At 38.8% G+C, this 22839-nt stretch overlaps 1 protein-coding gene across 1 annotated transcript in view; it reads right to left on the bottom strand.

Annotated features, from left to right (window-relative positions):
* Window positions 1–22838, bottom strand: part of RNF130 (ring finger protein 130) — a gene marked incomplete at its 5' end in the record, with an annotated part of 48530 nt that extends 25692 nt beyond the window's left edge. The window contains 2 exons of the mRNA XM_009286059.2: window positions 12939–13133; window positions 22619–22838. Of these exons, the coding sequence (XP_009284334.1) occupies window positions 12939–13133; window positions 22619–22838 (415 nt within the window). The remainder of the gene's footprint in view (window positions 1–12938; window positions 13134–22618) is intronic.
* Between the last annotated feature and the right edge of the window lies 1 nt (window position 22839).

Here is a 22839-nt window from a genome sequence, read left to right as displayed (position 1 = left end):
ACCTGTAAATCACAATTGCAGCACAGAAGCAGCAAAGCCAAACTTCTACCTGCATCACTTCAGACAGAAGTGAAAGTAAAGTGAGTAAGTCTGGCTGCAAAGCAGAAGAGAAATTAAAAAAAAAACAAACCAACAAAACTTGGAAGAAGTTTGAGTGCTGGTTTTATCACCTATACAAAGACACACTTGATAAGATCGCGAAGAGGCTGTCAGCTTCATCAGCTCCATTTTGAATGCATAACCCATCTGGTTTTCATAGTGTCCTGCCTCTAGACTACCTCCTGTCCCAAATGGAAAATTCTTGGCACAAAGATAGTAAGAGAATTAAACCACAAGACTGCTGAAAAAGAATGAAATCACCTGCAGAGCAGAGAGAGCACCCATGTTTTAGAAGCAGAAGCCCCATAAAAAAAGAGGATCTTGAACTCAGGGCAATTCTGATCTAAGTTCAAAGAAAGCAAACTTTATAGGCAAGCCAAAGCCACAAAGAAAAAAGCCTTTGAGCCATTCTTATTCATCCAGATCTATTTGCTTCCTATACTAAAAACCCTTTCAAGACCTATTTTCAAAATGCTTACAAAGTCTGCTCATCTGTTTGCTCCATCTGCTTGCTCCAATTCACATTCCCTCAGAGAGGAACTGTATAATGCAAGTCACTTCAGCACCAAAATTCTGGATTTAGAGTGGATTTAAGTTACAGAGAACCTAGTGTGACAGTGAAGAGAGAACATGAGGTACTATTTTAACACAAGGAATTTGTTCAAAGTCTTCTAATCAAAATCTGATTTTTAAGAAGTTATTGTATCCACAAAATGATGTAGAAGACCCAAAAGAGCAGCATCTTTGAAACACAGGGCACAGTAGGTCAGGGTGACAGACCCAGATAGCTACAGAATTTTCCAAAATGGGGGCTTTAACAGAGTTGTGTAACAGTCTTAAAAGTTATCTCATTACTTTTTCCATTCACCATGCCAAATAGTAACTTTTACAGTCATTATCCTCAGTTTTCAGAGCAAGTTCCCTAACATTGATGTTGTGGATTGTGCTGACAGAACTACTCAGAAGAATCAAAGCTGATAATCTCAGAAATTAAGATTTGCACAATAATTTAAAAAATATTCCACAGCTCCAGAATTGTTTTCCCCAAGAAATTTCAACTTTTCTTTATCTGAAATTGAAGTGGTAGACATTCATGCCTTGTCCTAGTAACATGCGTCTAAGTAGGAAAAGAATGTTCAGTGTTTCCTTCTGAAGGAGTATTTTTGAAACAAGTGTCACAGTAACTCAAAAGCTTTCAATAGCAACCAAAGCCCAATACAATTTATGGATACAACTTATTTAATCACTAGTATATCACAGATTCACACAAGGTCCACTTTAGTCCAACTCTCCAGAGACACTTCAGTTCGAGACATACTGAGTTTGGTTTCATGCAAACTAACCAAGATACTTAATAGGCAGCAAAGCTCAGAAACAGGATAAAAATCTACCACTGACTTCATTTTCAGAGGAAATCTACTTGGATTCCTATTTGTCCAGTTGGTAAGAGAGTCCCTGCCCAGACTTGCAGCGCTTAATTACAGGACAAGAGCCACCTTTCCTGCAAGATTCTGTATGTAGATGCAGCACGTGCTCCTGCAACCCCAAAAGCCTGCAGCTCAGATGGTGCAAGATCAATCAAGAGCAGATAATTTATACTGCTTGATATTTTCCCCAGGCTTCACTTCTGTTCTTCATATCTAGTTCGGATAGTGAAGAAGGGTGGGGAAGGGTGCGGGGGGACTGTATTCCCCCACACCCATGTTCTGCTAACCTTCCCCAGTAGGTATTTGTTTGCACTGAGGAATTATGTAATGTAGCATTCTGGCATGATTTATGGTTATCTACAAAGCAAAGCTGACTAAGATCCTCCGATACTAGTCTAGTTCTGTCCGAATCAAAAGCTGAAGCCTCTACCTATTCCCTGCTGCCCAGGGAATGTGACAAAGCTGACAATCTGTCATGCATTTTATATAAAGCCCAGCACAAAGGGAACCTCTGGCATCACTGCAAAGTGATTTGCATTCCAAATGACTCAACTGGGAACAGCCAAAGTGCTACTGCTGCTTCTGACCCTGAGAGAGCCAAGGAGAACTGCAGAAAAGAAAAATAAATTGTGCCTGTTTAACATACTGAAGCTTAGTGGAAACTGGGACTTGGTTCATCTGTATTTTTGTCAGGGGCATCACCCTAAATAATTTTAGCAAGAGCTCCCTGTTTGAGAACAATTGGGGGCAGCAGGAGACACTGACTCATTTATTTTAAGCTCCTTGAAACCTTGCATTTCTGAAACTTAAGCAGAAAAAAAAATCCTCAGGTGAACACAGAAAGATTAACAGTGTTTGTAAATGTCAGAATATGGTCTTACTACATAATCTTATGAAAAGCAATACTCTCCTCAGCCAAGAACACAGTGTCCAGAGAAAAGAAGCTGGAATGCTAACTAAAGCCAATGAACTACACACTCAACCACAGATGACAAGCTAGGACAGACGATAGGCATAAGATAAATATTGATGCCTGTAAATATAAATCATTTAATTGCTATCATCCAAGCCCAGACAGATCTTTCTAGCTTGCAATTTTACCATGTGCATGTTTAATTAGGATAGTTATACAACTCTATGTATGAAAAGGGATGAAGTTGCAATTAATCATTAAATCTGTGTAATATTACTTTGGGAAAGGAGAACAGAGAAGGACTTAAAAGCTGAGAAGACACTAAAAACAAGAAGACGGGAAAAACAGCAACATCCAGAAGTTTCCTGTAGAGCTCCTAAGGAAACTGCTTTGCTGTCTCACTAATCTATCCATATCTCCTAGCAATTCTAAAAGAGCACATTTAGAAAGTCAATAGAAAGTCATCTCAAAGAAAAATTACTAGTCTCATCAGAAGCAAATAATTGTTTCCTTTTGTGTTTGTTTTGTTGATTCTTGACTACTAAATGTTTGTCTGAAGCTCAAAAATATAGACAACTATGGCCAGGACGCCAAGCTAAAGACAGGCATCGTTCAAAGAGCAGGCTTCAGACACCTTCCATCCATCTACCGTCCCTTGGAAGATGCAGGGAATGGCAGCCTGGCAAAATGCAACTGCCAAACAGCTCATTTTTTTTTCCTGGGCTTGTGAACAGCCCAAGGAGCTGTTTGGTCAACACTCGGGAAGAAGGACAGGTGAGACAATTCCTCCCGGGCATCTGAGCAACCTGGCACCGAACTGCTGCTACTGCTGCAATGCTTCAACCACCTTCTCGCAGATGGGGAGGGCAAAACGTGAGATCCCATCTCAAGCATGGCAAATGCTGGACCACCTGTAAGAGGCACTGAACTATTTTGATTTGGTGTAACAAGGTTTGCAGAGAACTGAGAATCAAGTCAGATACTTATAACAAAGGTTAGCACTTTTCTCATGGCTGATATTTTCAGCTAAAGTCCTTGTAATTTCCTGCATCTTTGATAGTGCCTGCTGATGCTGCAGACACAGCATGAAGCAGATAGACTGCACTCATCTCACGCTTGCGAAAGAATATAATTCTCTCTTTAAATAGCATACAGTATTTAATTGTAACTGAATTCTTTCATTACTTCAGTCTGAAAAACCTAAACTCCACACACATTTATGTGAATAATTCTGCTGGTGGAAATTTCAGAGTACTTCCTTAAAAAGAAGCAAACAAAATCCCCACCTTCCTAACAAAGGTAAAGAATGGTGCAGACAGACACTTGTAGGCTGGATTCAGGGCATGATTCAGACGTTGAAATGCCACTGCCTACTTGACTGCAACAATCGGAACATCATAGTGATAATGTCACTGGAAATAAAACTGCCCATCTTCACAAACCACACTTCCCTATTTTCTATTAAAATCCCATGACTGTATGCTAAGCATTTCTTAACACGTTATATCAGAAATAAAACTACAGTAACACACACTATTCAGTACCCAGGAAAAGGATCAGTCCTATTACTGTGAGTGACAGATTTCTTGGAATAAGATTAAGTAACAGTGAAACCAGTCCAACAGAATTTGGGAGCCCACAAAACGTCAACAAAGAAAACAGGAAAGCACAAATGAAGTGCTATGGTTATATATGAAGTTTTGAGAGACCAATCGCGAGTTTCATGGAAACACCAGAAGACATCTGAGCTGCAAGGGAGCAGAGGCAGAAGCAAGAATTACCCCTGCAAGGTAAGGGATTTAGCCACAGAGGATATAATCCATGGAACCCACAAGGTGAGGTGAGGGAGGGGAAAAGGCATACTGAGCTGCATGCAAAGCTGCACTGCTAGAAATGGTGGGCTTGAGGAGCACAACTTTTAAATACAAATTCCATAGTACTTAACAACATTGGGGAAAAATACACAAATTACTCAGACACCTTAAAATTTTAGTCTGATACAAACCAGAGAAATTCGTTGTGAAGAACAAGTCCTACATTCTAAAACAGGCTTTTGGAAAAGCAGACACCAAGAGGAAGAGCCTTGGCATAGCTTCAGAGTGATTAAAACAGGTCTAGCTGCACATATTTTTATTTTGATCTAATCAGAAAGTAAACAAGAGCACATCCAAGCTGTCAACACACAAGTGCAATCTCAAGAGTAAAATACGTTGTTTGAGATGTCCCAAATCAAATACTTCTGAAAACAGAAAAAACCCGTAGTATTTGTCAGTTATTTAGTTCTAAGCAAGGCAAGAATTTAATGCCAAGAATACACATCAATTTTAAAATGAGACTGGATAGCATTTTAAAACATTTTTCTTCCTGTTGCCTTTATAACACTGAAAACGTTGAATTCTTGTCTGTATGTAAACATTTACTTTAGGATGCCTATTTTATGTAGTGTCAGACACTAGAACAGATGTTATAACACTACCGTGAGAAAATTGTAAAGGACAGCAGTACATGAAACTGTTACCTAGAAGTTAGGCTTTCACAGGATGCATCAGTTAAACACAACCAGTGGAACAACTAGCTATTCCAAAACATTGAGCAGATATTTGCAGAAATCACAAGTGTCTGCTACACAAACCTATGCAAAACAACCTGGGGAAGAAAAAAAAAAAAAATATCTTCTGAGGCTAAAACTTGAATTCTGACTGCCCACTTAAGAGGACAAGGAAGTAGATATTAAAGTGAGGACCAGGCTTCTATGAATTGCAACTGAAATACAGTTAAGTTATGTCTGAAGAACGCTCAAAACTCTTCTTTGATTGCAGCAAAAAGAGCTTCCACAGATTTTACTCTGCCAGGCTAAGAAACAGCACTGCACTACACCCTCTAAACATGCCTACATACACTTTAGTATTTTGAAATGTACCACGCATTGCTGTACTGGTAATAGACATGTGATGGATGTTCACAAAGTTCTGCTCCTTTAAGAAAAACAGGCATATGATTGAGGCATATGATTAGAAAACCAGAAACAGCAAGAGCAGCTTTCCAAAGATGGGTGTGACACAATTAACGTCAAAACAAATATTAAAGCCTAATCAGATTCTTGTTGCACTAGCCTGTAGCGCATTAAATTATTAAATCCATAGGTGATAAATAATAATCTTCTAAGCAGGAATGATCTTTCCAATGCCCGCCCTCCTTCATTAAACAAGAAACGATGCTTCAGAATAATGTTCTCGCCATATTTTACATCAGCTTTTTAACCTACTATAACCAAGAGTTCCTAAAAGGAGAGCTAAATAGCAAAATCAGTTGATGAAACTGTTGGGCCATATTTAGATTACAACTGCTGACACATTATTTCATAACCCAATTGCTCTATTCTGACACTCACGGAGACATTTCTTAAGGAAAGATCTGCGTAAGATCAAAACAGGAGTCACAGCTAAATCCTCCTGCTTCATTCACAAGTCCCAATCATGCTGATACACGTGAGATGGTGGAGCTATGACCCTGCATTTGCTCAAGCTTGACAAGGGCCAGCTGTCTCTGCTACACCCAGCATACCCCACTCAAGAAAACTGACACAGTCTCTCAAAGATACAATGCAGTATTAGTATGTAGAAGAGAGGTATTAGACTTCAGCTTCACTGCAGATCATTTCCTCTCCACTAATCTCACCCAGAGAGCTCCTTTTTATCTTCTATCGTAAGTCATATGACACTAAGCACTGTTAGAAGAATTAAGATCCTTTCATTAAGCTACAAGATGTACCCACCTCTTCTCTAAGCCTCCCACAAGTTCCTGAATCTCTGCCCCATCTTGCTTTTTGAAAGCAAAAATACACTACTTCAATGCTTCTGATGGGCACCGGGAGGACAGATTCATGGCTGGGCTGAGAAGAGGGGAGCACCAAAAGGGAGAATTTATACATCTCTGGAAACAGAGCTGTAGCAGAGTTCACTCAAAATGGTAAGGACACTGGGTTCGGGGGTTTGTTTGGTTTTTTCCCCCCTCACTTTTGACTGCCTTGACCATTCTACTTATATTGCTTATTCCCTTTCTGTAGAAGGACTTTTATCTTCTGGGAATTATAGTTATGTATATTTTTTAATGCATGTGACCTTTTGGGTTCTTTACACTAGGGAAAAACCAGCCTAGATAAGGGAAAAGCAGACAGATGTTGCAATGATTTTACAGACATTTCACACAACATTTTTCTCTTTTAGCGATGCTTCTTCGCTTCTACTTGCATTACAATTTTTTTGAAAAGGAAACGGACATTCCACTTAAATAATGTATGAATAATAAAAAAAACCTTTGTACAAAGGAATTTATAATTTTATCATCCCCTTTCCACAATCTGTGCACAGTTTTCTTTATTTCATACACATAGTTTTACAAGGCATTTAACTATATATTACGGTGAGTAAAATGCATTTGCAGTCCTATTTAAAGAACAGTTTTACTGTTAAGGTATTAGTATGCTAACAAAGTACACCAAATTTTATATTCAAACCTTGAACAAACGCAAATTAATAAAAAGCAGACGGTTCACTTAAGTTTTGACTAGGGAAATGGTGTAATCCTAACATGACACATTACCGATAAAAGGTTCCTCATGTCACAATTTCACATATTTCCGAAATAAGTGTCAAAAGATATTTCTGCTTATTTGAAAACAACCTTTCTTCACGTATACTTCTGAACAATGTCCAAAACCTGTTACCTTAGATCTGGATTCAACACCCAATCATTGATTACAGTGTCACATTCTTGATTAATCAATAATGTTAATGTAATGTGACCTTATTGGTCCATTCATCAATTTAAGACACACTTGGATTTTGGTAACTACAAGTCTCTGTAATCTTGCATTCTGTAATGTGACCGGGTGCTGGTAGGTGGCTCCCATTTCGATATTTCTGGATAGCAGTTTGTATTCCCACTAATGGAAGTTGGAGCTAAAAAAACCCAGGGATTTCTCATGAGGGTAGCCTGTGATGCTCACGTTATTTTCTTCTACCTACAGACACGACAACTTCCATACAGATTCATCAATCTGGACAGTCATTCCAAACAAATTCAGCAAAACCCAAAAGAGAAGTGGCAAGAGAGCCTTACTCAAGGACACTACAAAATATTTTTAGAGCTTCATAAAGAGCATATTTGTAGATTAATATCATAAATTTGATCCCACCAAATCCATAGATTTTGGGAATTACTCTGCTGCTGGAGCTCAGACTTTGGATAAGAAAAAGAATGTAATTACTTACAGTCACTAACAGTCCCGTGGGCCTTTTCACAGTCACAGAACTAATTACCCTTTCAGCTGGCTAAGGAAAGACGAGCCTAACTGCTGTTATTTCAGTTGTGGATGAGGCATATACCATGCAGAACCACTGGTAAGAAGTTCTGCAAGGCACTGAGGCTACGTTAGCTTTGTAAAGGGGTTTCCCTGGCTTATCTTGAAGAGACAAGTGCTTCCTTATGGTCCAGAATCTGTGCTTCGAACACATTCCTCTCCACATCCCGTTAAGTGTCAGACACCTCCATCTACTGTATGACAGATTTTCCTGATGGATACACCTCCAAGAAATGCAGTGGGAAACAGGATTAACTATAATGTTGTTGACACTTGTTCCTCATTTTCCATTAGCAAATATAAACAATACAAAATTATCAAAGATATGTAAACTATGGTTAGACTATTGATTGTTTTGCCTTTTTTAAAGCTGCAACTTTAATGACTCACCTCTCCTTCCTTTTCACTAATATTTCAGGGTAAATTAGTAATAATAAATTATAACAACAATATTGTAATATACAATAAAATTAGTTTTGAGCTGTAGACTAAAAGTAGATCTCAGTAATCCAGGGAAAGTTTTTCAGTGGATTTGGTATAGAGCTGAAATATTCGTCAGCCCACATTTGTGCAAGATAATCTGCCACGCACCCTGCCATAGCTTTCACACATCAGTTCAGCTTACAGTTACATAAAGAGACATTTGTGAGAAAAAGGCAAGCAGCAGAGGAAGAGATGTGCTGCACGCAGCGAGAGTGCCACAACAGAGGAGAGTGGCCTTTCGACTGCCGATCTCTGCAGTCTACTCTACCCACTCCGAATTAGGGCAAGAACATGGAATAGCCATTAGATGGCAACAACTCCAAATTACTTCCTGTCCCTCCTGTCTCTGGCCCAGTGACCTAAAATAATCCACATAAAATGCATTCAGTTTTGTCACAGTTCAAAGCAAGTACAGACCTTGCTTCCTCTGCTAGTGTGCTTTTTAAGCAAACGGAGGGCCATCAGAAATCCTCCCCTTGAAAGGAAGCTGTTTCAGGGAGCCACTGCTGGGCAGCCCTCCCACGGTACTACGGCAGGGAAATGTCATCTTCTGCGCACATCACGGAACACCTTCTTGCAGAGAACGAATGCATCGTTTCTTTAGAAGTGCAATGAAGACTGATCCTGATCAAGATGTCTGCAGCTTGTCCTAAAGACTTCAGAAGATTTACCTGTATCAGGTAAATCCTCTGAAAAAGGTATTATATTAGAATTGTTTAAACCCTTCAGGAAGTTTCTTCAGCACTGATGAACAGTAGTTATTGGAATCCAGCAGCTTCATTTTGACACTCTTCTATATTTGTTTGTATTTTTCTATTTATATTTGTTCCATAAATTCTGAGTATGAAATTTTAACTTTAGAGGCTTCTTTGGCTTATATTCTTTTCTATAAATCCAAATAAAAGTCTAGATTTTAATACATAAGTTCAATATAAAATTTAACTATTTTGTACTTGACAGGACTGTCTGCACCACACACAAACAAAAAAAAAATAATTGAAATGCTATTTTACCTGCACGTCCTTCCTATTCCCATAACTGATTATAAAGGAGACAGCTACTACATATTTTCTCTACCACATAGACTCTTTTTTACATTAGACAATATTTGTTCTGCTTTAACAGAAGTAGCAAGCAAAACCACTCATAACAGTGCCTTCCTGCCAGTGATATCATAGTCTAACATAACCTATGCTGGGAAGGACGTCCTTCACTTAGGTTGATAAAGGACATCTACAAGAATGTGTAAAATAAGTTTATTTTACATGCACACAGTAATACATACAAGGATATACACAGAGAAAAGAATATGTTGCAAATAACATTAACAGAAATATATATATATATTTTTAAAAAGTTCACCAACTCCTTAGGGTCAATACCTACTTTAAAACTCAACTTGAAGTCGAAGGGGGAGAGACTTAGTGGACTATCACACAAGAAAAAGGAAATTCTGATATTAGCAATAGAAACTGACCATTTGACATGGTGATGAAAGACCGATTCAAGAGTGACAGTTGTTATCTAGCCACCAGAAGGAATTTGCATTCTGCTAAGTAATATGTTGAGTACGAACAAATTTCCATAAGATTAAAATTTTCAAATGTGTGTTCAAGCATAAAATAACTTGGATAAAATATTAATCCCATAGGTGAGAACTGCTTACTGAGCTCTTTTCATAGGGAAATGCCTCTCTGCAGGTGGGCAACATACATAAATCTATATAATATTTTACTTATTTTTAGCACAGACGTTACCTAAGCTGGTGATTGGAATTCATGCAAATATCAAAGTAGGAAAGCGTGCAGTTCACACAGTGTGCATTATCAGCAGTTGCTGCTTTCCTCTCTGCTTCACCAGGAAGACAGAATATTCCTAAGGTTTGGTATGCAGCAGTATAAAAATTATGTTACAGTGATAAAATAACACAAGGTCTATTTTCAGTTGTCTACGGAAAGAAAATGTAGAGCCATGAACCTGGTCATCATATTACAGTTGCAAAATTGTCTTGTGAAGAATGCATTTTTAAAAGAATAGAGGAATACTGCAGAGCCCTAGACATCATATGGAAGTAAGACTAACTCGGTGGCTCACCTTCATTTTCACTTTATATCAACTCTATTTAACACATATTTAACTGAATCAGCAGCAGAACAGCTATCAAATATACAGGGTCAACTCCTCCTCACCTTTAGGGATAGAAAATACTAAAAAGAGATGAGATGTAGTGCACCGGAATATCTAAGTAGCAGATGATGTGGTTGTTCACCATCTAAAAAGCATACAAGCAGTGATATGGTTGAAAAGGCAGAAAAAAGACGACCAGAGAGTGCCTTGAACGTGTGCAAGACTGCTTTACGTACAACATTTGTTTGAATAGGCTCGTCACGTGAGCATAGGTTCATGAACCTACATCCCACTTGGAACGATTCTCAAAGGGAATGCTGGATCCCAAACCCTCGCTGTGCTGAGGCTAACACCAAAGGACTAGTCTACATCTCAGTTACACACACTTGCAGTGCTTATATCAAGCAAACAGGAAGTTATTTATAGGAAGCTCTGCAAAGCGCAGATTGCTAAGGAGATCCCTTCCATGACCATAATGCAATCAAAACAAAAGCTGTGGAGCAACTTTCCTCTTCATTACAGCACAGTGCTAAGGTGGTACTTGAGTTCTAGATAATTACTTTTAGTCTGTCGCATAGTTTGAACACTTCAAGTCCAATATTAATTTTGAGATAGTGCCTACAGCCCAAATCAGTGACAGATTCCAGCATACCAGGGACTGAGCACATGCACCTAAAACCCAGTATCTCAAATACTCAAAGAAAAAAAATATACATCATCTCCATTAATTACTTTTTTTTTTTTTAAAGCTTGCCATAAATATTTGGAAGTCAACATGCTGAAGACAGTATTAGCTTTTTTCCAAATATCAAGTATCCAAACAGTTGCCTGGCTAGCTTACAAGACATGATTTTACCCATAGCGGCTCTCACATTTTGTAACTTGAGACATTATTTCAACCTACCAGGACCACTGGACCTATTGCTATAGTTTCAAAGGCAACACACTGGTCTTCAGAGCTGAAACACTGAGTGAACTAGGATTTCCTAATAAAAGACAAACACCATCCCACTGCTATGAAAGCACCTGCCAAATCTAACAGCATTATGAGAAAGAAGGCATTAAAGTTATAACAAACCCATTATATGATTTAACATGTAATAGTAATGTAATAACAAACAATACATTTGACAATGTATTGTTATTGGTACTTTTTTCTGCCACAGGAAGGTATTCCAGGCCACAAGAGGAGTCACAAATCATTGCCAAACAGAGACTGCAGACCTTACAATCTTACAGGTATTTCAAAGAAAGACCTGAGCTGAAGGTTTAGGAGAGTACTACATCAGCAGAGAGAGAAATGGCAAAAAACCACAAAAGGAAGGTGGTAAAAAGCGTTTCACTAGAATATGGGACTTTTTGCCTGCAGATTGCTTGCAAAAATGTCTAAGGAAGGTACCTAAGATAAAAATGGATTGTCAACAGGCTTTGAAGTGCTACACAGAGGTCAAAATCTCCCTGGAAAATTCCTGTGGTATACAGAATTGGGAAGGTCAAAGCCCACTAAACCAGAAGCAGCCACAAGACATTTCCCTTGTAAAAAAGAGAGAAAGAAGCAACCATAGCACTTTTTTAGTAAAAGAATTGTGTGACAGTATGCAGAGCAATAATTAGGAAATTCCAGTTTCCAAGCAACCCCCTATGCTTAAAGAAAAAGGACTGAAAATATTCTAGGGGGGAAAAAAAAAAAAAAGATCAGCTAGCAGTACAGCCATCAAATATAGAAATATACCTTTTCTGATTAAGCTAAATAATTCCAAATTGAGAAAACCTTCAGGAAAAACAAAAAATGTAGTTATCAAAATTGTGAAAATAATTTTTAACCAAGGAAAACGTTTATGTATGAGGCTCCCACCGGCTAAAGTAACTCACTAGTAACAGTGAAATTTTACACATAGATAGCCCTAAAAAAGTAGAAATTTGTAGAAATCCAGATTTTCAGCATTATTCTAGACCAGCAATAGACTAATTCTAGACAACTTAGAGGCGACTGCTCTCTGAATCACTAAGTTTTTTTGATTCCTGTGTGGCACTCAAAGACACATCGTAGAAAAAACCCCTCTGTAAACTGTCATTAAAAAAAAGCATGCAAGCTCAGATGTAACTGTTAACATTTGAAAGTCCCCACCATAACAGTCAGTTGAAGACATGCTACTATAAAAATTCTTCAGGTACAGATGCTATGTAAAATTCTAGACCTTCCATTATATGTTAGCTTTTCTTCTTCAGAAAGGTTTGAAACGGATTGCTCCTAAGATCTTACAGATATTTCCTCACTCCAAAACACCCATACCCCACTGCAGAGGAAAGCGTTCCTCATTGGATAAAACGTACGCTAAAGGAAAACAGCTTTTCAGAATTATTGGCTTATTTCGCTATATTGCATACATGTAAACAGCATTAGAGAACAGCCTATTTCAAATAGCATCATCTGTGCACTGCCAAGAGCTCTTTAGCAATAGTTTATATGGCAAAAGAGTACTCGGGCAAAAAAGAATTATAGTGAAAGAGATTCAGTTTTATTTACCTTGATGAGTCATCGTGACAGGTTCTTCACTGGATATATTGTTGTAAATGACCACAGCTGTGGCATTATGTGAAGCTGCTCTCAGTATTTTCTCTCTAAATGTACAGTTTCCTCGCTGCAGTAAAGCAATCCACTGCTTGGTGTTTGGTGGAACTTGGAAACGTGTTCGAGGGTCACAGCCCAGGCGATCTGCAACTGAAATGGGAAATACATTTACACAGATGGCAAGTTGTTCAAACAGGCAAAAAAGAAAAAACCTAACTCCAAGTTTTGCTGAATTACTTAACTATTATGCACTGGAAAGCCACTATCCTCTTGTTAATAAAGCCTAAAGCTAACTGCATTCTTATGAAAGTCTTTAAAAAAAAAAAGTCTCGCGCATTGAAAGCTGTGACTATATACCCGAGAATTAGGCTCACTAACACAAGCTATTTTTAACTCTAGTGCAGCTAGAACAATGAATTTACATTTGAATCAATACCTGCCTACAGGCTGAAAAACATTAGAATATGGTTCATATGCTATAGGCATTTATGAAACAGCTGTTTAGCAGTCGTTCTGGGGAGTATAACTTTTTTTTCTTTCTAATGCAGCCACAAATATCACTGCAGTGGGAAGTCTAATTAAACAAAGGAGATTGTGAAAACAAGATTTCAGAGTTATCTGCCATGTGCAGGCTACTGTGAAAAAAGGACACTATTAAAGCTGATCTTGTAAAACCCCAGCAGCCAACATCAGCTTTTTATGCATGCACATTTTGTCTGCAAGGAAGTGCATTCAAATTCAGAGAGAAACAAATGGTTTTGCAAACACGATGCACTCAAGTTGTCAGCTAAACAGGTATTAATGGTATAAAGGAAGAGTAACAGAAACGGCAAACGCCAGATGTCTGAATTCAACAGTATGCAAAGCTCTTCTTTTGTCCCTTCTGATGCTGTAATATATCCTGGAACAACCGAAAGCCACACAGAGCTATGTACAATAGGTACAAAATGCAACGCAGAAGATAACTCCACAGTACAGCAGCTGAAACTGATGAAAGACTTTTCTGTTTACTCAACTGGAAACACGCAGTTTAGTCTGATGCTCTGGTCATATCATTAAAGGATTTTAGAAATTTAGAGCCAACAGTAACTTATAATACAAATATATTTACCCTTTCAAATGCCAAGAGTGTAACAATCTTTGGCTACTAAAAATGGTTGGGATAAACAGTGATTTTTCAAGACATATGCAAATAAATTTATTTGCATAACAGCTCTGAAAACATTACGAATCCTACAGCAATTCAAATGAAGTGTCCCATAAAATTTTCCTTTTAAAGAAGTGAGTTCTTCAGCACAGACTATGGGATTTCAGCAAAAGGTCTACCACAAAAAATATCCAGTTTAACATATCAGCTGGAAACAAAAGATCTTTTAAGCATTCTCAGCTTAACGTAGCTCAGGTTAAAACCTATAACAAAACAAAGGAGATTCAAACAGCTAAAGGATCTTTTCTGAAACAAGGAAGAAAATCTTTTGCTTGCCTGAAGAAAACTAGTGCAGATGAATCTATATTGTGGCAGCCGTACAGGAAGTCGTTGCATCTCTTAATTTGGACAAGAAGTGCCTCTCCCTGTTCCCCTGGAAGGAGGGTGGGGAGCCAGATATAAGCACATCCTTTCCACAATTGTTTTTCAAGGCTGTATTAGACATTTCAGACACGGAGGGCTATTTGCTGTACTTTTGTATTTGTGCTTTTGTTTTATACAGGGATCAGGGAAAATCTGAAATATAGATGCTTGAAGCTGATTTTTATGGAGTATTTTCTTCCATCGCCCTGACATTGTTACTCGAATCCCTTTGGAAATTGCTAGCTAGCACTGATCCACACACGTTGATTTGGAGCACTGGTGACGGCCATCATGAAGAGCAATGATCATAGGAGCGCACTTGCATATTGACTGCACTTTTGTAGCTTGTTTTTGTAGTCTTAAATTTAAGAGAACAGTACATTTTTTAAAGGAGTTACAGTCCTTTTTGAAAATGTGATAGAACCATAACAGCACATGTGCAAGCAATCTTGATGTCCTCTGTTAAGATAAAAGCAGTTTACTGTTTAATGCACACTTCCCCCTTGTTCAGAACATTTCCACTTAAAAATGTGGGAGGGGGAAAGCACCAGCAGACTGTGATTGGGAGTTTCTCAAGCCTTGAAAGCTAAAAATCCCATCCTTCTCCAGTGAAATCATATTCAAGAATCTCAGGTGTGATACATCCTTTGGAAAATACCGTTCAATAAATGGCCACAATTCCACAGAATCTCCTCAAACTGCCAAAATTAACTCTGAAAGTAGACACTATGGCCAACATAAATTTACTCAAAATATACGGCATGGATGAAGAGCAGTAATCGTATGGATTATGTATCATGCTCAAAACTAAAATAGCAAGTGAAAACAAAAATGGCTACAAAAATAGGGTAATGGGCTATTAGAATGAAAAATCATAAAAGCAATAAAAGGCACCTTGAAAAGGGAGGCAGCATTCTCAAAAGTCTGCTATATAATTCAGTTTTATAAAAATTTACGTAGGCACCTTTAAATTTGTACAGCTTGAAATTTTTAGCTTAAAAAACGACAGAGAAAGTAGTAAGAGATAACAGAAACCGCATCTGTGAGAAAAGTAGTACAAAATTTTCTACCACAGTAGAGATCAAAGTCTCTCTGAGCTGTGGACAGAGATGAAATGTTCGCATCTGTGGGAAAAGTAGTACAAAATTTTCTACCACAGTAGAGATCAAAGTCTCTCTGAGCTGTGGACAGAGCTATGAAATGTTACTGGATAGAGCAACAGGATTAGGAAACAAGATATTAAGAGATAATAGCTTTCCAGATATAGACCAACAAACATCACTCAAATGCATACAGCATGTTATTCCTGACGAGGTGGATTCAGTATGTCCTGATGAAAATTTAACAGCTGACAATATTATTTTAGCACTATTTAAGTAATACAAAAACATTAAAGAAAATCTGGTTGTTTTAGATAAACCTGAACTGAACAACTGCAAGTCACTTGAGATTTAGTAAAAAGTCACAACCCACTTTTCTTTACATTAGTATCCTATTTACACCACACAAATGTTAAGTAATCTTTTAACTTTTAACTAAATAAAATTCAGGAACAATAGTGGAAAGTCTGAGTTTTTCTGCTCGTTTTTTCAATAGACTTAATACACTCTGAAAAAGAGTGAAATTCTTATAATCGCGGTCACCCTTCTAGCATAGCAAGCTGGCTAAAATAAAACATCTGCGATACACCTAACGTGCCAGGCACATCAGTTGGCATTGTAAGGGACATAGATAAATGAACAGTGTCAGCAAGAACCGTCATCGATAGCTCTCCATTATCATGCCATCTATGCTCCGTTGTCCAAAGTCCAATTAGGATCTAAAAGACTAAGGCTTGCAAGTATTAGCTGGATGATGTCCATGCCAGAATGAAAAGGAACTTCACATTAAATTAAAGTTATTCTAAAACAAATCACTTGCACATAGAAAGATATGATCAGAAGTCACTCATGTAATGTCACAATTTCAGAAGATATAAGCATACAGAAAGCCATCTGTTTCCCTATAGGCGTGCTACTCTTCCAGCTTATTTGAAATTAAGTTATTTACTCTGCCTTTCCTCTCTCCATGTCTACCTATGTACCATGAATGTGTTGGCAAAAAAACAGTTTTCTGTTAGAAGTGGCAGCCTGCTGGGTTAAAGAGCTATGTTGTAAATATCTCCCTTCCTACCGTAAGCCCCAACACCACAGAAGAGCCTCTTTACAGAAGGTGTGATTTAAGTATCTACAGTTGGGCTGCACGGTTGTTCTCAACTTTAGGACAGCTTCAGTTTCCTCTTGCAGAGCACACAGGACTGCTCAACTTGCACATGTAACTGTTTCTCCTTAAGCATTTTTTTAAATTCAAGAGCCCTTCCTGCCAAAGGACTGATGTCTGTGACAGCATTTTAGGGATTCATGTGAAAGAAATAGTTAATAAAGCAATAGATCCAGCCAGGCTTTCTCAACTACTGAAGAAGTATTAGCAAGCATACATTAGAACAGCAACAGTACTTTCCTCCTCATCTTTTCCAAGTGCTCAACCAGGTCCTTTAGCCTTCCCCCTCTAAGAGGGATAGCCATTTTGTGGTAGCAAAAATGAAATTAATAGGTCAGCTGTCAGAAGCTTTGCCAGAAGTAAGTACACACCTGCCTGAATGCAGACTGTCTCCTACTTCTGAACCATGACTGGGTTTGCTTTCTCTCATATACCAGGTGTTTATGTTGCTCTTGCATTGCTTAGAATGTAGCTGTGACATCCCACTTTAGCCAAGGTTGCTGCACTGACTGTTATCAGACTTTGTCCCCTTTTCACAGAAGCAGGCCAGTGCCATGATCCCACACCCTGGGCATTAACTATGTTATTCCATGGGTTTTTTCTTTTTTTTTTTTAAAAAAAAAAAAGATCAGATATCTTGATATTGATTGCATCTCAGCTGATACTCTACTCTCTGAGGCCAGCACCAGTTGCCCGAGCTGGTCTGTCTCAGCTACACATACAGAAATAATTTTAAAGTCTGACCTTCAATCATTGTGATACAATAGGTGGAAAGACACCACCAAAATTTTGAGGGGCAGCACATCAAGAGATTGGTTGGGAAAGAAAACAGCACATGAGAAGATGCAGTTCCATGCAGCCTGTGCCCCAAAGCATTCCCTCCCTCCAGCAGGCACTGCCCAGGAAGGTGCTACGTAGCACACCTGACTGGCAAAACAGCCAGCCTTGTGCAACACAGTAATTATAATCCTGTGATAAAGTTTCCAGAAAAGGAATTCAGCTGGGAAATTTACAGAAGCAACACAGCAGCACTGATTCTTGCTTATTGCAAGGAAGGGTACTAGTTATTTGCTGTCCCATTAGGGTTTAATACATGTAATACATATCTTTTCTTTCAATGTATTACTACTTGTGTTATTATCAATATAGTCCTTATTCAAGCCAGTTATAATCTCCACTTTTTAAAAGTTGTGTCAACAAATTATGTACAGCAATATTTTATTTTCAAGAGCTATTTCAGGTAATTGCTTTGACTAAAGCTGGCTTTAACACTAAAAGAAACTCTTTGAACAAGAGGTAATCTTGTTTCAGGGAAGAAGTTAAACAAAGGAAAAATCACTGAAGCTTAAGAGAGTCCTGTAATAGTTCAGATTTAATCTTGTTAGCTCAGTAAGTACACTACGATTATGGCTATATTACCTCCACTTTTGTTGTCAATTAATGACTACAAATTAAGCTGGATACTGAGACCAACGGTAAAGGACAGATGCACGCACAAGATTTTTCTTCTACTACTCTATATTTATTGATGCATTTGCTTGTTGCATTGTCCTAAAGCTTATTATTTTGGATTCTGGGCAAGAAAGGAACACAAAATTCTGTCTGAATGTTACCTAAAGCTCTGCAGTTACCAGGAAACTGCCGTTTTAAGCCTTCTGCAGCTAAAACTTGTTCACACAACATGTGTGAAGTGTCAGATGCTACAAAATGCTATAGTTACAGCACCATGCACAAGATATACCTCCATTCCTAACATTGTGCCAATATTGTTTCTTCCCCACTTCCACCTTTTTCTAACATGTTTTTCCTCAAATTCTCAGTCTCCTTGCCCAGCCACAACCCTACTACCCCTTCAGCAGAGATCTCCCCTTTCTATGAGTTCTTTCTCCAATGCAGCTTTCATACATCCGTCACCTCCCCACAAGCCCTTTGGACTCCAGTCCCTTTCCATCCCCTCACCCCCTCGTTCCTGACCTACTGGCTCAGTGAGCCTTAATATTTTCAAGTTTAGCTTTGAGTCTGCTGCTATTTCACCTCCTATCAGTCCCATCTCCAGTCCTAACCACCCTGCCTGCTTCCCAGCCAAGGTGCATAAAACCTCGCCTCCCGGCAAGGTCTGACCATCTGCGAGGGGGCTTTGAGAGCACACAGGACTGACATTTCCAGTCCTCAATTATGTATCCAAACCCAGGAATGACATGCAATAACTCAGACTCAATAGTTACAGAAGAATCCTGTTCACCATGGAGAACATTTTTGAGGGAACTAAGCCACAAAGCGCTGCAGTTTCTACCAACAATCATTAAAGTGAGTTTTCAATGGCTTCTAGCTTGGTTTGTCATAGCAAGAGGAATGTGCCTGACACCTAAAGGTCAGCACCACAACTGGAGTCAGGCACCTAATACCAAAGATGCTCAAAAGCAGAGGACACTAGAGTGGCACAGGGCTGAACGCTTACATGGTACATGTACAGACACTGCCACAGGTACCTGCTGTGAGATGTTTGGGCTGAAGTGGCTGGTTCTACAAAGTCACAAATAACAGAGTAAGGGACTGAATGAGAAGTGCTCAGTAACCTCACCGAAGAGATCATATAACCTGAACTAAACTATCAGAAAAGCTGCATTAGGCTGTGAAGATGCATTTCACCATTATCCTTCCATGCAGAACGAGAGGAGCATTTTTTAATAATCTGCAAGCATTCATATCCAGAAGCTGTTTAAAATGCTCTTCTAATAAGAAATTATTTAAGTCATGACAAAAGATTAACAAGTTAGAGGAAGTAAGAAAAGGAACTAGAAGTGGAAGAACAGAAGAGAAATTTATAATAGAGAAACTCTGCTGCTATCAGGCATTTAAGGCACTTGGAAAGATATGCGTACACAGGTGCTGTATTTACACCCCATGGCCAACTGTGAGCGACAGCTCCCTGGAGCTACACTTTCACAAGTCACATTCACAAGCGGTCACGCTAATTACTGCCATATCACTTCCAGGGGAACATGGCTTTTGAAAGCCAGTATCAATTTCATACAAGGGTCTATAAAAAGACCAGGGAAAGAGTTTTAATACATGTATTAACATGACAAGGTTGAATTCGATTAAAGAAATTCTGCTAAAGAAACAGGAGAAGTAATTGAATATATCATTATGCACCGAGATTTAAAGGATGGGTAATCACATGGGACTGGCAACTTCAAAAAGTAGTATATAAGATATTGGGCATATTCAAGAACACAAGTTAACAAAAAACACCGCAGAGCACAACATTTAAAATCACAGGCCGTGCTATTACAAATGGTGTATGTTCAGCAGCAGATCATTGGCCCTAAATCTTGACTTACTAAATTCATTTATTTCCCTGCAGGCAATGAATAAGGGATCTTAAACGCAGCATGCAAAAATGTGACATTAAGGACATTTCAGCTGTAAAACATGGATGCCCCAGTCTACGCCATCAAGGTGCTAACAGATCACCCACGTTCATGGAAATTTCAAGGGATAGCCCATGAATGGGTGAATGCTTGACATCAAAGCAGTTTCAGAGTCAAGGTATCTTCAAACATAGTTGCTAACAGATGTAGAGTCCTTTTCTTCTTAGGAAACAGGAGAATTAGGGTAGAGCATTTACTGCTCTAACAGCAGAGGCCGGTGCTAGCTACTCGTGTTAAGAGCTATTAGAAAAAAATATTTTGCAAACAAGTTCTACAGCAATATTAACAGGCTGATAAAGGCATTAGAGCAATTGCTTTCAGCAAGACAGCATCATCTTTTATCAAATCTAGATATAAAGAAGCGGAAGAATATAAACATAAGACCCTTAAGCGTTCAAGAGCATCTTAACTAAAAGCATAAAATATTCCAATCTTTCCTACTACATGAAATATTTTTAAGCCACATGAAGTGTGCCTTGGCAAAATTAAAATAAAATGTATACTATATAACAACCTACACAGAACAATGCATAAGAACTTTAAAGACAACTGCTGCAGTGTTTAACAGTCTTCTGTTGACAAACAGAAGGACAAAACTGAATCTCCCCAACAACTGATGGCAAAGTTTTAATGACTGCAGCATGTCAAAACTGCAGAAATTGAGGTCTGCAATTTCATGATTCCTGATGTGCTTTCTCACTGAAGTTATTCATCATACAATACTTAGCAGTAAGGTACAAAAATGCTGTTTATGGACTGCTCAGAATTTTATTTAGCTCTTCTCTCATTATTAGCTTCCAGTGAAAATGCCATCAGCCTCCCTCAATGTTTTAGTCACACCTTAGCGAAGACTGTATCAGAAGAAAGCAGAAAAAGTTACAGAAGCAGGTTAAAAAGTAATTAATTTCAAAAGTTTTTCTTGACAAATAATGCACCTACTAAACAAATCAAGTGTTTTCATACCTTGCATATATTAAAAGGCAGCAGTTTTAAAAACCTCAGAAATACTACTTGCAATAACAGTGTTTATGTGCCTAACACTTTTGGGACAGCCTCCTGAATTCATATGGCAGTTGGGGTGTGTGTGTCTAAGTGAGGAATACCAGGAAGCAGAAGAAGGAAAGACTGAGCATATTTGATGATAGCTGGACTCAGAGCATGGTGAAGGTAGGATTTGAAGTACAAATGAAAATAGTTTTACAGTAGACTTGCTCAACAATTTCTGCTTCCTCGCCCTTCCACCCAAAATATGCTATATTAATATATTCTAGTTAACACTTCGTAAAGCTAATGAAACCGAGCTTCAATGAAACCGGCAAGCATCTGCTGATGCGCAGTCTGCTTCATACGTACTAGAAGCTTATAGCAGGCTGCCTAGCAGGATGCATTTTGTTCTGAAGAAGCATCAAAGTATTCTCTTGATCTTAAGATTTGGTAAATTCTCAAAAGCTTTTAATAATACAGTAGTTCTGTGTTATCAATTCTTTTAAAAAACTCTTAATATTCACCACTTAGAGTCTCGTTTAACTGACTACATTATTTCACTTAATGCATTATTCAGAGGTTTACTGTCCAGGAGACAGGTTGGGACCACTGTGATCCATCAAGCGGTCCATTTCTTAAAGATGGCAGTTTAGATAATGTCAAGAAGGGTTTTCAAAATAAGATACTACTAAAACCATATCATTATGACTGAAGCAATTGGTTTTATTTCAGGCAAAAATCAAGACAATGCTCTCACTTGTTTTAATTAGTGTTCTCTATAAAACCCAACATTTGTCAAAAAACCAAATGGATGGACAACAGCTCCACTTAATTAAAAGAAAACTTATTTGGAAGCACTACACACTGTTCAGTACTGCAAACAAGCGCATTTTGGACTGGCCATGACAGTAATAGCTTGATGGCTTCAGTCCTTCCAAGTCTTGATGGACAGCTTAAATAGCATTTTTAAGAAATGTACACTGAACAATCACAACCTCATGCAGCTGCAGAAGCCATCCAGATGCTTATCTATGACAGTGAGATAGCTATGCAGCTGTTCTGAGATTCATGGCAATGCTGCAACCAAATACTGTTAACTATTGCTACCGACTCTCTAATTAGTTTAGAAATAACACCTTCATCGCTCAGTATGACTAGCCTACTGGGATCCATGCTGGAAAACACATTATGCTTTGCAGAGCTGTTATTAAAACCAGCACTCTCAGATCATGGATTTTGGTTTTTTTTATTATATTCCTCTGGGCAAGTTCTTCCTCCTCTTTTGTCAGAGCTCTCTAGGAAAGTCTGCAAAGCTCAGACAAAGGCCAACCACCCTGTAAAGGAGGCACCCGACAGCAAGCGACCGACGGCTGCGAAGGAAGCGTTACCTCCGTTGATGGGGACGGGAGCCACCAGCAGGCCCTTGACCTCCACCTTGGGGGAATCCTGCCCGTAGCGGCCGCGATCGATCCTCAGCAGCGTGGGGCCGCCCCGCTCGGGGCTCAGCACCGTCACGTTGATGAGGGCGGTGTAGTACGCCTGGCTGGCGTTGTCGGCGCCGGCCGGCCGGACCCAGCAGTGCCAGAGCAGCAGCAGCAGCAGGACGGAG

This window comes from Aptenodytes forsteri, unplaced genomic scaffold (genome assembly GCF_000699145.1).
Source record: "Aptenodytes forsteri isolate BGI_AS27 unplaced genomic scaffold, ASM69914v1 Scaffold54, whole genome shotgun sequence".
Classification (NCBI taxonomy): domain Eukaryota; kingdom Metazoa; phylum Chordata; class Aves; order Sphenisciformes; family Spheniscidae; genus Aptenodytes; species Aptenodytes forsteri.
The sequence above is the reverse complement of the archived record's forward strand: the minus strand, read 5'-3'. Positions and strand labels throughout refer to the sequence as shown.